This window comes from Crocodylus porosus, unplaced genomic scaffold, assembly GCF_001723895.1.
Source record: "Crocodylus porosus isolate Cpor-Errol unplaced genomic scaffold, CroPor_comp1, whole genome shotgun sequence".
In the NCBI taxonomy this organism is placed as follows: Eukaryota; Metazoa; Chordata; order Crocodylia; family Crocodylidae; genus Crocodylus; species Crocodylus porosus.
The window spans coordinates 3,268,880-3,287,724 of NW_017728949.1; the positions used below are offsets into that span (position 1 = coordinate 3,268,880).

Consider the following 18,845-nt stretch of genomic DNA (forward strand, 5'->3'; position numbering starts at 1 on the left):
AGCTGGGGCGTGCAGGTGCAGGACTCAGGGAGAGGGGCACAGGATGCAGGTGTGGCAGCACTGGGATCAGGGGCTATGCCCTGCTGCCACTTGCCCAGCCAGGCAGCACCCAGACCCAGCTGGGAAACCAGTGGCAGCACTTTGCCCAGCTGGGCAAGTGGTGGCAGCACCTGTATCCCATGCCCCTCCGCCTCAGCTGGACAGATTGTACTAACCCCAATCCCTCCCTCCCCACCCCTTCCTTCCCCCTCTGCCCACCACAACAGACTTACCAGCTGGAGGGAGCTGTGTCTAGCGTGGTGAGAACTGCTGCCTGTTTAGTTTATAGCCAAATCTCCAAAGTGGCACTGAATCTTTGGATCCAGTTTGGCTGAATTGAATCAGGACAGTGATTCAAATCTCTGAATCACATCACTGTCCCTCTGAGTTGGCCAAATCTGAATCTGAAGCAAATACTTGCCGCTTTGCACAGGCCTATTTTCCAGCTGCCACCTCACAATCACAGAGCAGGGTCTGGAAACTATCTTGGTCGGGGCAGGTTCAAGGAATGGGGCTTGGAAAGTCCTGCAGGGACGGGGTAGATCCCAGTCCTCTGCCCTGATCTGCTGGTGGGGCAGCTAGCAGCAAGCTAGTTGCCCCACCAGCAGATCAGGGCAGGGGGCTAAGACCTGACCCTCCCCAACAACTCTTTCCAAGTTCCCTGCTTCTGACTGGGGAGCCAGAACCAGGAGCTTCCATGGCAGAGGGACATTGTCCATGCTCGAGCAGCCGGCAGCCCCCCCCACAGGGACAGGGTGCAATGTCCCAGCCCTGGGCAGGAGACTACGGTCTCCTGACCCACTGCTCCCTACCAGCCCATGGACTAGCACTCGGGGGGAGGGTAGAGCTTCCTCTGGTGGTGGCAGGGGCCCACTGAAGGACCCCAAGAAGTGAGAGCAGTTTGCTGCCGTTGGCAGCAAATCTGCCCTTGCTTCCCTGCATGTGTTGACACCTGCTTGGGAGTGTTTACTCGCAAGTAAACTACTTTCAGATCTAATGCATGTGTAGACACACTCAGAGACTATTAGATTGCTGCAGGGTTTGACAAGTTTTAGGGCATGCTCTATGACTGTCCCATAACTAGTACTGGGAGAAAAGTAGGAGACTCCATTAAGTTTACCTCATATGCAGATTTAATTTAACTCAGATAACAGTTTAGATAACAGTTACTGGGTATTCTAGGCACCTGTCAGCCCCATATAGACAGATAGTATTAAAGTTCAGGCAGTTCGATACTAAAGTAATAGGAGTCTTAGAAATTAGTGCTTCCAGAAAACAAAAATTTAACTGTGAAAAAAAACAAACTTTTCAACATTGGCTTTCAAGCTGCGATGGAAAAAATGCCAGACCTTTGAAACTTTTTTCATGAAAAGGAGAAGAGGATAGAGGAGAGACATTTGTCCCAAAATAGTTCATGTGCTTACCTGAATATGGGAAATACAGAAATAGCCTCTACTCTACCTGGAGTAGATGGTAATGTTTAATGGCTCTTCCAGGCTATTGTGCCTTTGACTCAGAGCAGGGACATAAACCTGCATCTCCTACATCTCAGAGAAATGGCCCAGCTAGCTACTAGGTTTTTGGCTGTTCTTAGGTAGGTCCCTTTTCTGTTTTGACCAGAAATTCCATCCTATACCTTAGAAACCTTTCCAATTAAAGCTTTGTGAAAATCTGTTGATTTCCACAAAAATTTCAGTTTTAACAGATGAACATTTTCAAGTGCAACACATTGTGCTGATAGGTTCCTGACCAACTATATTAGAGCCAGAGGCATGGCAGGGCAGTTGCGATACACCAGGAAGCACCAGCCAGTGGTAACTATTTTTTTAGTGCCCCCACCCCGCCACAAAGGCAGTGCCCAGGGCTGCTGCCCCTGTCTGTCCCCTCCCTACCTGATTATAGAGTTGCCTAAGACACCAACATCCCTTACTCTTCTCTTGCTCTTAACCCTTTGCCTCTGTGACACTAATATATCATCCAAAGTTACTCTTGCTCTCAGACTGAAAAAAAGGGTTCCTCATAGATTTTTGGAGCTTTGGTTCACTCTTACCAAGTAAGCAAGGTACAAGCAGATCTTTGCATAATGAATATGCTTTGGAAATGTGTTTCTAAAGCTTTTGCAGTGAACTATCTTAAGAGGAGCTGTCTGAGAATTTTGAGACTCCCTGGCTAAATGACTGTTCCCCTACTGTAGTGTAAATTACAAGCATTGAGGTAGACTGCTGCTGCCTCCCCTTCTCTGGTATCCAGTTTCCTCTCTCCAGTCCACACAATATGCTGCAGCTAAAGTCAGAGTCTTTGTCTAGATGCAGTCACTTGATTGACTTAAGACAGAACCACAGATTCTAGACAAACCTCACAAGTAAGAGGGAGCACATAAGAACAATGAGGGATTGTGCAGAAAATATGTCACTGGAACCTAACCAAAAACTTTGAGTAGTGCTATAAAAAGCTTAGTTTAAAAGCTAAATTCTTCAGTACATTCTGTCTGAATCATACAGCTCTGGTAACACAAAGTGGCTATATTAGCAGTCTTAGCAGATCAGTTAAACCAGGTTTAGGGCTGTTTTGCATCACTTAAGTAGTGAAAAGCACATGAAGCCAACAATAAATCTGGTGTAAAAAGAAAAGGCTAGAGATACTTACTTAGCCTTTTGCCAAGAATCTAGATACATAAAAGTGCAGAGAAGGGGCAGTATTTCACTGCTCAGAGAAAAAAACCTCAAGAAAATTGCACTGCATGTATGTCAATGCAACATTATGGCTTGTCATTTTTCTGCTATGTATTTTCATCCCCGCCCTGCCCCCTCACCTTTGTAAAAAAATATTTTTTAAACATGGAACATCTATGCTGAGCTGTAACTGTTACATCTGTTAGAAATGGTCATTAGTAATTTCTGTGACTGAAATGTGGAATTAGGTAAGTCTTGCTCAGAAATGGACTGGATTCACGTGTCTTGGGTAAACCAGTGTAAGCACGGAGAATCTTATCTATGAGACTCTAGGCAAAGTTTTAACTCTCCCTTAATTTGTTAATTCAGATACGTGCAGCATTACCTATCTGCAGGGTAGCCAAATGCATCAAATACAATAAGGTTTTACAAACAAAATTAAGTATTCAGAAAATATATACAAAAACCTCTGTCACACAAATACTGTGAGGTTTTGTGTGTCCTATTTATCAGAGGGGCTGAATACTTACAACTACCACTGACTTCAGTGGAAGTTATGGGTGCATGGCACTTCTAAAAATGTCAGGCCATTAATGATTGTAAAATGCTCTGAGAACCTTTGATGATAAGTGTTACAGAAACACAGAATAATTTAATAATTATGATTTTATTATTAAATATGCAAGACACCTGCCAGTGAGTTCTGGGATCTTTGTTGCAGCATGAGAGAAAATAGTACTTGCTTTCCTCAGTAATGAGGAGATGAAACCTCCAAGGAGAAAAGCAGCTACCTGCTGGGGCCATTACAATTACATGAGCTGTTCTTCATTATATGGCACTGACAAATTGCTATAAAGGATTTCAGGGCTTACAGAGGAACAAAAGAGAAAAACCTCCAGCTTTTCCTACTCCGGTCTAAAGAGAGATCTTATCACTGAGATTCTGAAGCCTTTTGGTCCAGTTTATTTTAATGCTTCCCCACCAGCACCTCTAAGAGGGGTAGAGCCTCTGAATATGGAAACCAAATTGTGGGACCTCCCAGCCATGGGTTGATGCTAGAAGAGAAGGCTGGAGCAAGTGAGAGTCATTCTGAAAAGCAACTTCTAACAGAGATAGAAGAGACAACCCTGCCAGAGGAGCCTGGTGAGCAAACCGCTGCCAGCTTCAGTGCTGTAAGTATCACAGGCCACTGTTCCAGTAGCAGAACTCATCACACCATCCTCCTGGAATGGGATTAAGAGAGTTAATGTGGTTAACTGTAGTTAATTATATGAGAACTAAATTAGACATGCTGATTTCACCGCTCTCAACATAGCTGAGAAACAGACTGTAGTATGATAAGAAGTGGTCTCTGACTGGTGTCACCAAGTAAGACCCTGATTTACACCCTGCAGAATGGAATCAGGAAAGCCAACCTAGCCCACTTCCAGATTATCTCCACTGTAAACAAAGGACACACAAGAAGAACTCAGACCTAGACTGAGGGGGGATTTGATAACAATCTTCAAATACCTGAAGGGTGATTATGAAAGAGGATGGAGGTAAACTATTCTCTGTGGCCATAGGGGACAGGACTAGGAGCAAAGGCGTTAAACTGCGGCAAAGGAAATTTAGACTAGAGATTAGGAAGAATTTTCTCACTGTGAGGGTGATTGAGCATTGGAATAGGCTACCTAGATAGGATGTGGCATTTCCTGTTTCTGGAAATTTTCAAGAGAATGTTAGACGCACTCTTGGTTGGGCTGGCTTCCAGTCAGGGATGATCCTGCCTTGAGCAGGGGGTGGACTAGAGCAGCATTTCTCAACCTGTGGGTTGTGACGAAAAAGTGGATTGCAAGAATATATGAAAGGGTCGTGAACAAACTTTAAAAATGGGCAGGGGCTGCTTGGGTTCCCCCATACTCCACACACACATTCCCTGCCCTACACACCCACCCTCTGCCCCACATACTGAGGGGGCTGGGAGTGGAGGGTATGGGTCAAGAGTGAGAGGCACTGGGTCAGGACTGGCCATTGATGTTTACAAATGGGTCCTGGTACAAAAAAAGTTGAGAACCACTGGACTAGAGGACCTCATGGAATCCCTCTTCCAGCCCTATAACCCAACGCTTATGTCTAGGTGCACTGTGTGAGGCCAAGCAGCCTGGTTAAAATACTACAAAGAGAAACAAGTGAGTGCTATGAACCAACATTTCAAAAAAAAAATTCCATTTTTCCCATGCTGTCTCCAGTTGATTTAGGAAGCTGTTGAAAGAGGGCAGAGTGATGTAAGGAGCTGTATGTGTGTATGTTCCGAGAAGCTTAACTTAAGTCAATTTAGTTAAGTTGACTTAGTATGTGTGCGCGCACCCCGGCAGGTCATTGGCAGAGCTGGACATAGAACTCAGGATCCCAGAGTTTCTGTCCAATGTCCCTATCCACCAGATCACACTGCTTTCTGACATCTATCCACATCAAAAGAGAACACACCTGAAAAACAACACCTCCTGTAAGACTTTACCTAGAGAAGCAGGGCCACAAATTTATCCTGAGAAGAAGAGGGAGAGGAGAGGAGGGAAAAACCTAAATCCAGCTCTGTGTTTTGTATGAAGATGTAAAACATCAGGGACAGAGTACCAGGAATGATGAAAGTTACTGATACTAGTGGAAATCACCCATGAGGAGGCTACTAGTGTAATGATGGGTGGGCAAGCAGGGCACAAGCCCTCAGCACTACTTAAGCGTTTTGGCAGGGGGGGGGCAGAACCAGAATGAAGTTAGTGGTGCACCTCACTCACCCTCTCCCCTCTTCTCCTTCCCAATGCCCTGCACCTTCCTGCAGCAGCTCCAACAGCAAGGAAAGCAGAGAAGCGACAATGGCACCCAGATGGAGATTTTTTGCTGCTGGTGATGATGGCACCTCCTTTTTTGACACCCAAAAACAGTGTCTCAACATGCATCTCAGGAGCAAAAAAGGAGGTGACATCTCCCCCAGCAGCAGCGTAACTTTGGCTACTGCAGCATGTGCTGCTGCCACCTAGGGCACAGTTCTAGCCAGTGTCACCTCTGGATGAGACTATTGAGAGAGTAAATTCATTTTTTCTGACAGAGTTTTCACCCAAATAATAAGTATATGGCTTTGCTTATAGCACTAGCAAGAAACAACTTGTGGTGGAACTGATTTTCCCCTAGATCCTACTGGGTGACTGTCAGCAGCACACAGGTAAAACTTACAGGGTAAAGCCATTTCTAAATTGGTTAAAGTGTGATTTTTTTTTTAAAATAGTGATATAGGAAATCCCTTTATTTGGGATGCTCCAAGAACAACATATGTTATTGTTGCAGATGTAGTGAAGTACCAGTATCCCCACCAAAATTAAGGAAAGGGCATTTTTCTATGAAGTTGCTTTTTAAACAGGATTTCCCAGGTAACTAATATAAGCTCCTAGGTATAAGAACTTTCATGTTTTATTTAGTTCATAAACAGTAAATTCTTACCTTAAATTGTTTCCAGGATACAGAAGTTTCACAGAACAAACTCATGAAAACAGAGAGAAATAAGTTCCTGAAGGTGAATCCAGAATCCACTACACAGAAAGAGAGTAGTAACAAAAGTAAACACTACATCAGAGAAGAATTTGTTGTAGGTAAGTATGTATGAACACACTAACATTGATACACAACACTCTTCTTTAATTTGCTTTTCTCACACCCACAGATTAACAGTTATATCAATGGGAGATGTAATAGAAGTATTACCAGGAGAGTATCAGAAGATCAAAAGTCCAAGAGAAATTCTGGCATTCAGTTTTTAGTTTTAAATGTATGATTGGCTTGTATTAACTTACTTTGTTATTTAGCCTGCAATCAAATATGGGCAGTAGTTAGTGTAGTAGTACATGGATACCTTGTACTTATGCTTGCCTAGAAGGAAAATCTGTCCTTTTGCCAGTAAGTAAAAATTATATGTAGTTATATGAATAGGCAGGGTTTGTAACTAAGTTTTTTCCTCTAAAAATAATTTGGGTGAAGCAGAAAACACATATAGCAACAGGCATTTTGTTTTGATTTTGTTTTATTGCTTGCTTGTTTTCCAGTAGCACTTAAAAGCCAAGGGCCCTATTTTTCCTGGGACCATTTGAACTCATTTAGAAATTGACCTTGCACCTTAACAGACGTAACACAGCACAATTCAAGTCAATTTGATGAACTGATTTGCCTAAAGCTAACCAGGGGTGCGTACATGCATACTAACTTTCTGACAGCTAAGCCAACTTGTTTAAGTCAACTTAACTGTCAGAGCATACACACACATGTGAAGCACTTAAATGTGATGCAAGATAATGCACCTCTGAGGTATATTGAGTCATATTAGTTAAGTTGACATAACTCACAAGACGGCTGCCATCATGTCAAGGAGCTGTATGTGTGTATGTTCCGAGAAGCTTAACTTAAGTCAATTTAGTTAAGTTGACTTAAAGTCACCTTATTTTAAGTTGACTTAGTATGTGTGCGCGCACCCCGGCAGGTCATTGGCAGAGCTGGACATAGAACTCAGGATCCCAGAGTTTCTGTCCAATGTCCCTATCCACCAGATCACACTGCTTTCTGACATCTATCCACATCAAAAGAGAACACACCTGAAAAACAACACCTCCTGTAAGACTTTACCTAGAGAAGCAGGGCCACAAATTTATCCTGAGAAGAAGAGGGAGAGGAGAGGAGGGAAAAACCTAAATCCAGCTCTGTGTTTTGTATGAAGATTGTCATTAAGTATTAAGTTACAGCTGGCGGTCTCAAAATCTAGAAGACTTTGTGGACATTCACCTAATCATTGCCAGAGCTAGCTTAATTTTTAAAGGAATTGTATTGGTTAAAGAAAGGTATCATGTTTGGGGTGTTTAATAGGGGTGTGCAAAATGGGCCCTATTCGATTCAAATTTAGCCCAAATCAGGGGCAGTGATTCAATTCATTGATTCAGATCACTGTGCTTAATTGTATTTGGCTGAATCTGAAGATTTGATGCTTATTCGGAGAAGCAGCAATTTGGCCATAGACACAGCTTTAAATGTTTTTTCTACATACCTCAAGGTACCAGGCACAGCTCATGAATGCTAAAATGGTGGGGGGGTTGGAGCATACCCCACAGGAGCAAGGGGGGGGGCCTGCATGCTCAGTGATGAACCCACAAGTGGACTGAAAGTGCTTCCAGTCCACTTCCAGGTCCACTGGGGAGCACGCAGGGCCCCTTGCTTGCATGCCCCCCGGCTTGTCAATCAGCCATGGGGGGGACACCGGGTGTCCCCCAGACCCAAGAGACACTAGTCACCAAGACAAGTGGGTGTGGTGGGGCCCCCCAGAGCGCTTTCCAGCAGACCCAGAAGTCCTTCTGTTCCACTTCCGGGTCTGCTACTAACCACACTGGAGAAACCCCTGCACTCCTGTGGGATGCTCTATGCACCCCAGCATCACAGCAATCATGAGCCATCTGCTACTTTGAGGTATGTAGAAAAAACATTTAAATCTGTGTCTATGGCCAAATCGCCGAATCTCTCCGAATCAATTCGGAGGTTTTCGATTCGATTCGGAGAGATTAAAGGGTCTCCTGATTTGATTTGGATTCAGAGATTTGGCCACCAAATTAGGCCAAATCACTGCCAAATCAAATCAGCGACTGAAGCGTTTCACAGCCCTAGTGTTTAACTTAAGCTAAGCAGGAACCAAGACAGACCCAAAAAAAGGGCAAAAGCACCAAACTCTTATTTTTGGATTCACCAAATTCTCTGGATAAGCAATTTTATTTTCATGTTTAGAATAAGCATTATTTGATAAAATTATTATACCTAATATTTCTACTATGTTCTCCAACTTCAATGTTTATTACCAATCACAAATATGCTGTAACTACCACAATTAGGGTATCAATAGAAGGAACAGATTTACCTCTGTATTTAGGTACTCAGACAGTGGGTGATAGATGTTGTTGTATACGTCTATACAGCTACCTACGGTGTTAGCGATGTACCACTGCAAATGTGTCAGGTGTTTTTGAGCCTTCCCAGAGGCATTAGGTGTTGGTTACAGCAAGCCAGGAACTTCAACTGGGGTGTGCAGATTCTTCTGTTAGAAACAAAGAGGTTTCAGGCTAGAGGGCCTTTCCCTTCCACTCAGGGTTAAACTGATCACAATATTTGAGGTCAGGAAGGAATTTTACCCCATAGTCAGGTTCATGTGGACTGTGGAAGGTTTTGCTTTCCCCTGTAATGTGGGACATGGCCCTCTACCAGGGACCTCTTGAGCATATATTGACAACATTTTATAAAAGCAGGACCGTGGCTGCCATGGTTCCCCAGCTTTACCTGTGGCAGGTTAGGGTGTTAAGTCTATGTTGTGTCAGGGTTGATGGTAGTCTCATGTAGAGTTTAGATAATGGTTGTATGGGACATTTTTGATAGGAATGATGCTGGCTCAGGCAGGGAGTTGAACTAAATTACCTCTAGAGGTCTCTTCCAGCTCTGCTTCTCTATGTTAGATCTGGGAGCAGTTTACTCATGAGTAAACTATTCATGAAAAACACTCCTGGGCAGGCACCTACACATGTCAAGAAGTGGAAACAGATTTGCTGCTAATAGTGGCAGCAAACTGCTCCTGCTTCCTGGGGCCCTGCAATGGGCCTCTGCCACCACCAGGGGGAGCTTTAGGCTTCCCCCAAGTGCTGGCCCAGGGACTGGCAGGGAGCACTGGGTCAGGAGATAGCTGCCTCCTGACCAGGGCTGGGACATTTCTCTGTGCCCCTAGGGAGCTGCCTGCTGCCACCACTGGAGCCTGGGCAGATATAATGTCCCCCTAACCTGACAGCAGGGAGCACCAAGTCCCTGGCTCTGAGATCATGGTCACAGGGCTCAGGCTAGGAGATAAGGATTTCCCAGTGCCAGCCCCAGTGTCACAAAGTGGGGACTGGGAGATAAGGATCTCCCAGCCCCCACTCCCTGATCACGATCTCAGAGAGGGGACTTGGTGCTCCCTGCTGCTGGGGCAGGGGGACATAGTCCCTGCCTGGGCTCCAGTGGCAGAGCCCGCCCCAGCAGCAGACAGCTCCTGGGGGCAGAGAGCAATCTCTCACCCACTGACGGTTGTCTGACCGGGAGCAGATTCACTCCTGGTCAGGCATCTATATGAGCTCTACTGCACAGGAACTAATCACAAGTAAATTTGCTACTTGCATTTGCAGGTAGCAAATTTACTCATGGTTAGCGAGGTTTACTGCACAGTAAGCATGTGCATGCTTACTGCATGGTTACTGTGCCATAAACAACACTGCTTCACAGTCAAGCTTCCTGTGTAGGCACACCCTATGACTAGTGATAATCAGGTGGCAGTGGTTTGGCTATGTCAGCAAAAACACATCTAGAGTTGTAAAGGACTGTGTTTTTACAGGAAAACCAAAAGAGAAAAAAGCTGATGAGAAAAGAAAAGTCTCTCTCAAGAAAAAGGCTACAAGAATCAAAAGACCAAAAACCACCCAAGAGTCGCATCAGGAAGCGGGAGGGCAAACAGATGACAGCAGTGCTGCTACTGCTGGAGATGACAGCAGCCTTTCTCCTTCCAACTCTTCTGTTAAAGACCAGGAACACCCTCCTGATGGCCACCAGCTTTCTACTGAGGATTGCAGCTATCCTCCTGCCTTTGGTTCAACTCCTGCTGACAAGACATTTACTCCAACCCCGCCTCTGATCACCAAAGTGTGTGACACTGAATCTACGGGGGGCCAAAGCAGGGAGGTCTTCGAGGTAAGAACTGGAGTCCTCCTTTATGGCCAGAGAGAGGGACACATACTGAACTGCCTTTTATGTTGTAGGACTAACGAAGAGACATAACTGGTCTGGCTGTGTGTCCAGCCCTTGCCTCAGCTCTCACAGGTCAGCTGACTTAGCCCTCCAGCCATGCCACAAGTTGGCTTCTTCTGAGGTGGCAAAGCCCAGAGCAAGGGATCAGAATGAGTGCTCTTTGGTCAAACAGTCCCAGCCCTTCCTTCCTGAGGACCTGGGCTGTCTGTGCGCCCCCGTCACCCAGCTCTCAGCTCAGCTTCAGCTCTTTTGGGTCCTAACCACGGGCTCCATGTTTCCCTCCTCAGCTGTGCTCATTGCAGCACCTCACTAGGCGGCAGCATAAGCAGTTTCCCAGCCCTCCTAGGAAGGGCTCAGCTGTCAGTGGAGTCCTGCACATGGGACAACTGGGTTGCTGCCCTGCTGTAGACTCAGCAACCTTGACTTTCCCTCCCAGGGCCTCTTTCTAAACAGTCCCCCCTCTGACCGAAGTGCCAGTTGCCCTGCTCTGCCTCCGTGGGCCTCCTCACAGCCACTGACCCCTCTCACGTGAATTTACTCATTCCCTCCAAACCCACAGTTCTCATCCCCACTCCTCACACTGCTTGGCACTGGTGCAGCTGATCCCAAATCCTCTGACAAGAATGTTTAATTTACCGTGAATTCAGCAGGTCATTTGCCTGGTAGCAGTCCCAGTCTAATAGCACAAGCAGTTATATGGTTGATATAAACAAGTAGAGAAGATTGCAGCAGTATAGTCAGCCTGTGGCCCTTACGGTCATGTGGGGCCAGGGTGTTCAATTGTGTAAGATGAGATCTTAAAATGTCTGGGTGCTTGTGGCCAGCTGCAACACGCATAGGTCTGTTAGCAAAGCAGTAAATTATCAGTCACACTTTAGCCACAGCAGGGTCTGCTGCTGCAGTTGCTGCTTCAAGAGTACTTTCCTAAGGCTAGAAAGGTAAATTGGCCCTCAAGCCAAATCCCTTAATCCCCTCCTGCAGAGTCAAGCAGGCTCAGTGGTTCTCCTTTCAAGATTCAGATGGCCTCTCCATCTCCTCTGAAGCACTTGCACACGGCCCCTAGACAAGCCAACTCTGAACCTCAAGCCCACAACAGTACCGCTCCATCTCAGGCTAATAGATACCATGCTCACATCACATCATCACAGGCTCAGGAAATCCTTCTTTCTCCCTGAGCATGTACAGAAATGCACAAAGGGAAGTGTGTTATGTAAAAAGAGGGAGCATTAGGTGTTGGCTCCTGCCAGAAATAGGCTAGCAGATTAAGACAATGGTCCCATCTACTACTGTGACTCCTCGAATTCCATGTTGTTGCTGAGTGCTTAATCCATCTAGATCCTGTAATTTAGAAGCATAAGCAGGAAGAGTTTCTATACAGAAAAGATTTATGTCCTTCTACTTTTATTACAATGACTGTATTTAGCTGCTACATTTGCTCTCTTTTATTAACATTTTTTGCCTTGCAAATGAAACACCATTCCTACCAGTTTCTCCACATTGCAAGACAATGTCAGTCTCAGAGTAAACTTTTACTATCTCTTTTGCTCCTTCTCAACATATTAAACAGGTAAAGCATTCAGAAGGTACTAAAGAGGGGGCAGCCATCATATCTGAACTTGAGAAAAACATCATAGGATTCAGTATACAACAGTGCAGAAAAAAAAAAAAATCAGGATAAGTTGCCCTGGGTGGGGCTTCAGCAGCACTGGGCTGGCCCCAGCAGCCTTACCTGGAGTCCCGGGGGGGCTCCTGGGTCTGCAGTCACGGCGATTCTGCTGCACAGAGCCTGGCTGGCAGCAGAGCGTGGCTCTGGGCAGCCTGGCTCTGCTTTTCAGCAGTGCTTGCTGCCCAAGCATGCACTGTGCTGTTTTTTTTTTCCACGGGTTTTTCTAATCCCTGGATATCCAACACAGAGAACATGGTATGTGGCACTGCAAATATGTTTGCAGTGCCACATACGGCAGGACCGTACTTGCCTGAATGCATCCAGAGAGAACATTGCAATGCTCCAGTGTCCCAAGGGCAAGGATCTGCTCAAAAGAGAATGACAACTATATTTACGGTAAAAAGAGCATAGGTAAAGTCCATCACTTTTGACAGTGATGCATCCATTTCACACCTCTGTGAGTGCCTCCATTTCAAGGATTGTGAATCTCATTGACAACAATGGACCAGATCAAGCCATAAATTATTAGAAGACTCCAGACTTCATTAAGTAACCATCTTTTCTTTATATATGGTCAGAATCTGCCTGGAAACCACCATGAGAAATCATCACGGGAAAGAATGCGAGCAGAGAAGGCAGAAAGAAGACGGCTAGAGGTAGAGCGGAAAAGAAGGGAACAAGAGGAACAGAAACGGAAACAGCAAGAGCAGCAGGAGCGAATGGAAAAAATGAAGGAAGAACTGGAACAGGAACAACAGAGAAGAATTGAGGAGATGCGGTAGGAAACAAGAGTCCAGCTGGACAGGGGAATGTTTGGCTGAAACGAAAACACAGAATGCCCTGTTTTTTGCTTTGCTTATTTACTGTGTAAGAAACATTACATCCAGCACTTGTATGTTTTCTCATGTTGAAACAGAGGTAGGTTGGGGATAAACCAGTGAGTGTCTTCCTGATGACATCAGGAAAATAATTAGTTAGCCCACTGCTAGGGAACCAACAAACTGATTTTTACTCCAGATTGCCAAATAATGGGGCAATGAAAGTATCACCATATGGGAGCAAGAAAGATCTTTACCCTTGGCTTTGTTCTTATTACTCATTCCCCTCTCCCCACAAATGGTTATTGTTATAATGCAAATCGTTATAATGCAAAAACAAGAGAACACAGGTACCTTAAAAAAAAGGGAAAGGGAACATGTTTAAATTCAATATATGATTACCTGTGGAACTCACTGTGGTAGGAAGTTGAGACAAATAGTGTAATATGCTTCAAAAAATTATTAGAAACTTGAATCTGAATATCATCTGCAATTATAAGAACTCAAAATGCAGATTAAGTCTATGAATGTCTAAACATCAGTACATATTACCAACTGTTTTTTCTTTCCTCTTCCCAAGCAACCATCATGGTACTACATAGCTAGCTAGGGGGTTTCATATAGGTTTTATATTTTCTTCAGTTAGGTAGAACTGACCTCTATCAGAAATAAATAGGTACAATATCATAGAATCATAGAAAACTAGGGTTGGAAGAGAACTTAGGAGTTCATCTAGTCCAACTTCCTGCTCAAAGCAGGACTACCCCTAACTATATTATCTCAGCCAAGGCTTTGTGTACTTGGGTCTTAAACAGATGGTGATTCCACAGCCTCCCTGGGTAACCTGCTCTGGTGCTTTACTATCCTGCTCATGAGAGTTTTTCCTAATATCTAACCTAAACTTCCCTTGCTGCAACTTGAGACCATTGATCCTTATTCTGTCATCTGCCACCACTGAGAACAGTTCAGCTCCATCCTCTTTGGATAGTTGGGGGCCGCTAGTAAATCCTCTCTTAATCTTCTCTTCTCCAGACAAAGTAAGCCCAGTTCCCTCTGCCACTCCTCCGAGGTCACGTGCCCCAGTCCCCTAACCATTTTTGTTGCTGTCCACTGGACTCTCCAATCTGACCAAACCCTTTCTGTAGTGGGGGCCCAAAACTGGACACAGTACTCTAGATGTGGCCTCATCAATGCCAAATAGAGGAATAATCATTTCCCTCAGTCTTCTGGCAAGTCCTGCTGATGAAGCTCAGTATGTTGTTAGCCTTCTTCATAACAAGGGCACACTGTTGGTTCATATTCAGTGTATTGTCCACTATAAACCCCAGGTCCTTTTCTGCAGAACTGTTGCTCAGCTAGTTGGTCCCCAGCCTGTACCAGTGCATGGGATTGTTGTGTCCTAAGTGCACAACTTTGCACTTGTCTTGTTGAACTTCATGAGATTTATTTTGGTCTAATCCTCCAATTTGTCTATGCGTCTCTGAATCCTAGCCCTACTTTCCAGCGCATCTACTACTCCCCCCAGTTTAGTGTCATCTGCAAGCTTGCTGAGGGCACACTCCATCCGAACTTCCAGATCACTGATGAAAATATTGAACAAAACCAACCCCACTGGTCTCTTCCCTAACAGTGATTTTTTTTTGTTTTCTTTTTTTGTCCATTAGCCATTTCTCCTTCTGCACAGTCCAAGCCCTTGTCCAAGCTCTACCTTTTACCTTGACTTGTGAAGCTTACTTCTGGACTTCTATCTAACTCCTCCCACATTCATCCAAATCCTGCTGCAGAAAATGCTTATCTTGTCTGTTGCTTTAACTGGACCCAAATCTTCTTCAAATCCTTTCACTGTCATCCTTTTGCCTTCTGCACCACATTTCAAGCCCTAATTTAGTTTCCTTCAGGCACCTACACACCTCAATCTGTTTGTGTCTCTGTTTGCTCCATCTATTTCCATAATTGTTGCCTCCACTGAGATTTCTGTGATATATACCTAACTGATTCCTAGGGCAGGTCCCCACATACAAGGGTGTGCAGTTTATGATACCACAAATGACATTCAAATTTGCAGTGTGGTGGCAAAATTTGCTACCAGGAAATCCCAGGAGCAAACAACTCAGGGAAAAAAGTGGCAGAACACACATCAGTAGCATGCACCGGAACAAATGGAGGGCTGGCTGTAATGCTCTGGCTGCTGGCCAGGCTCCATGCTACCATATCTACACGCCTGCTGTACCAGGATACCAGGTAGTACTGCTGGGACCAGCACAGGTGCTGGGCCCAGCCTGCCCTATTTCTATCTGGGACAATTTGTTGCATTCCAAAGGGCATGTGCAGGGGTGTGGGATAGGACACAAAGTGGCACAAATCTGTGCCCCTACAAGCACACACCTCTGCACGTGGGGACCTGCCCCAAGTGTCTTCCTCACACATACCTCTGTGCCTTGCATTCCACACTGCCCATGCATCTGCAACTACCTCCTTAGCCCTCTCTGCTTCCTATCCCTCCCTTAAAAACACTTATGTCCAGAAGACTTAAAACCCTTGTCCTGCAACCTCTCAAGGAAGGATAAAATTGCACAATAAAATATATTTTCAAAATAAAATAAAATTTTCAAACCACACTAGATACAAATTAAGCATCACTAAACACCCAATCTGCTATTTCTTAATTCCATCCCATCTTCATTTGTGCAGGCTATTTAGATCTTTGGGCTGGGAACCAACTCTTCATCTGGTCTATAAAGCACTCAACAGAGTTGCTTTCAATGCTATTGTGGTTAATTATTTTTTTCTTAGTTTACTGAAACAACAGCTAGAAGAAGAGCACCAGCGCCAGCAGGAGGCAGCAGCAAGGAAGTTACAGGAGGAGAAGGCAGCCCAGGAACGTGTTCGGCAGCAGCAAGAGGAATATCGTAGAAAACTCCTGGAACTACAGAAGAAAAAGCAGCAAGAGGAGAAAGAGCGGGCAGGTGCTTACTGTATTTACAGATAACTTACCCAGAATAAGACACTCAATTCAGACTCCAAAGTTCCCTGTTCTGTCATAGAATTCTTGACACCTCAGACAAAGTTCTTAATATATCTGTGCCTCACATCCCAATCTGTAAAATGGGGATGATGATGATGATAATAATCCCCTTCTTCACACAGACATAGTGAGAGTGAATAAATTAATTCCTCTCAGGCCTTGGGATCCTATGGTATTAGGAACCATGGAAGGCAAATACTTAGAAGCTTCTTTAAATATCTTTGTAGTTATTGTAATGAATGAACCACAGCAGGGATAGCTTAGTCTCATTGCAGGGAGCTTTCTTATGCAGTCCCACTTAGTAAGTATAAAGTAAAGACTGCTGAGACGTAAAATCCCACATTGGTTCAATACAATTATTTCAGCCACCAGTTAGGATCCGATGTTTAACTTCATAGCAGGCTGTACACCTCAGGGGTTGCAGCCCAACTGCCAACAATAAGGCGCCAACCCTGTCTAGAACTGGGCCAGCTGATGAGGATAATTGGCTGGCCCAGAGGAAGCTAAAAGCTCCCAGGGAAGAGAGGGAAAGCAGCATGGCTAGAGGCTGTAGCACTAAGCCAACTACTCAGGGTCTGGGGAAAGACTGCAAAGTTTGGTTTAGCCATTTATTATTTACATAGTTGTTGTTTCATACTTTATGTTGATTCCCATGGGGCAAGTTTGCCCCAGAAAAATAAAGACTGTGGAGTGTTACCTGACAACATGGTACAAACTCCCTCTAGGAATATTGCATTCCAAGGAAATGCTCCCTTGTCTCTGTTCTGATGGTGGGAGAAATTGCCAACAGCATAAAGGTGAGACACAAAAAAAGCCCTGCCTTCTGTTTGTACTTCAGCTTTTCCTACAAAAAGGGAAGTGATGACTTTTGAGAGGACTATATGTAGCTAATAGTGACTCCTGGATCAATGGTAAAGAAAGAAACTTTGCCACATAGGCCTTCCCTTTTTATGGTGAAGTTTCTTGTAGAAACATACTAAGAACTGGACATATGTTCAATTCTATTGATTATGCCCTTGAGCCCATTGCTCTGGTCTTATCACTACAATGAGAAGAAATTATTCTAGAGCTTAATCAAAATGTGTGGATTCTATTCCTGGGTTTGCCACTCACTTGCTACAATCTTAGACAAGTCACTTAAGCCATGTCTCCTCATCCCTATTAGACAAATAGAAGAAAATTAATATTTTGCTACACAAAATTTTATAAAGAGTAATATGTTAATTAAAGTGTGTAAAATATTAAGATGCTTGGAAGAAAGACAATGTAGAAATACAGAGAATTTGGGTTTGATCCCAGATTTTATAAAGCATCAGAAAAACCTAGAACCACCATTACAAGCTAAACAACAAGGAAACAGCCAAAAAGAATAAAGGCTATATCCCAGGGGCAGGCAATTATTTTGAGCAGAGGACCGCTTACTGAGTTTCAGCAAGCCATTGAGGGCCGCATGACAGGCAGCCCAGGGTAGGTTAATATTAATTTTCTAAATTTTTTAGGGGCCCTATGGGCCAGATAGAAGGCCTGGTGGGCTGCATCTGGCCCCCAGGCCACATTTTGCCCACCCCTGCTCTATTCTGTTATTTGTCTCCACAGAAGTTGCTGCAGGAGGTGTAACTTTCAAAATTGCATAGTGGCAGTCATTTAATATGCCAATGATAATAGCAGTCTTAAGTCTTGTGATTTCACTGCAGTTCACTTCCCTGAACTTGTCTATAATTTGTCACCCTGCTCTGACTCTTACCTTACTTCACACTAACATAGCTAACAAGCTCTCTCTACTCCGTGATAACTATTCAAGAATCTGTTTTGGGAAAAGGAGAGGGGGCTGCAGCAGGGACTTTCTAGCCCCAGTGTTTGCAGAAAAAATTTGTAAAACATAAAACCCAAACACTGAGACAGCTAAAGACACCAAAACATTTTTAAAATTGGTATGCATGGTGAGGTTGGTTGTTTTTTTAGGACATTAAAACATTTAGACCAACATTACTACGATAGTGATATCTCAAGTTTTAGCACATTAGCAATTCATTTCTCAATTAGGAAATGTTAGTAGATAATAATTGTCTGGTTACTTGTTCCCTAGAGGCAGAAAAACATAGACAGAAAGAAATAGAAATGTGGCTTGAAGAAGAACGCCAACGACTGGCAGAGATGGCAGAAGAGGAACGCCTGGAGTATGAAAGAAGAAAACGTGAGGAGGAAGAGCAGGCAAGGCATGATGCTGAGGAGAAGAGGAGGAAAGCAGAGGAAGAAGCTAAATTAGCTTTGGAGGAGGCCAAGAAGCAAGCACAACTTCTAGCCAGGTACACAGACTTATTCAGAAAAGGAAACTATTCTTGTTGAACACAACAGGTTAATAGTTAATACTAGTCACATGGTGCCAATGCAAACAAAAAATATTTCTAAGGCTGCAGCTCATTTCCTATCCATTTTATTCTGCATGAGTTGCCTTCAGTGATTCACACTACTGATTGGAAGATCTTCCTAACAACTCCAAGTTATAACACAGTTCTTCGTGGTATAAACAAGATTCAACCATCTTTTCTTGCATCTCCAACTTATACTAAAGCTCCACAAGCTTTATATCCAAGACTTTACAACACCTCAAGAACACAATTAACATCCCACCGACTACAGAGTAGAACGTCATAACCAGGTCTGACTGCTCACGTAGGTTCCTAGCCCAAATGCAGGACCTCCATCTAACCCAGGAGGTGCACAGCCCCACCACGGGAGATGCCATGTTGGACCTGGTGCTGGCCATGGGTGACAACCTGGTGAGGGGGCTGCGGGTG

At 44.4% G+C, this 18,845-nt stretch overlaps 1 protein-coding gene across 6 annotated transcripts in view; it reads left to right on the forward strand.

The window, feature by feature from the left end:
• Positions 1–18,845, forward strand: part of KIAA2012 (KIAA2012 ortholog) — a 102,777-nt gene that overhangs the window by 82,510 nt on the left and 1,422 nt on the right. For all 6 annotated transcript variants that reach the window (XM_019554519.1, XM_019554520.1, XM_019554522.1 and 3 more), the window contains 6 exons: positions 3,697–3,883; positions 6,205–6,337; positions 10,129–10,481; positions 12,783–12,982; positions 15,816–15,988; positions 18,134–18,353. In XM_019554519.1, the coding sequence (XP_019410064.1) occupies positions 3,697–3,883; positions 6,205–6,337; positions 10,129–10,481; positions 12,783–12,982; positions 15,816–15,988; positions 18,134–18,353 (1,266 nt within the window). The remainder of the gene's footprint in view (positions 1–3,696; positions 3,884–6,204; positions 6,338–10,128; positions 10,482–12,782; positions 12,983–15,815; positions 15,989–18,133; positions 18,354–18,845) is intronic.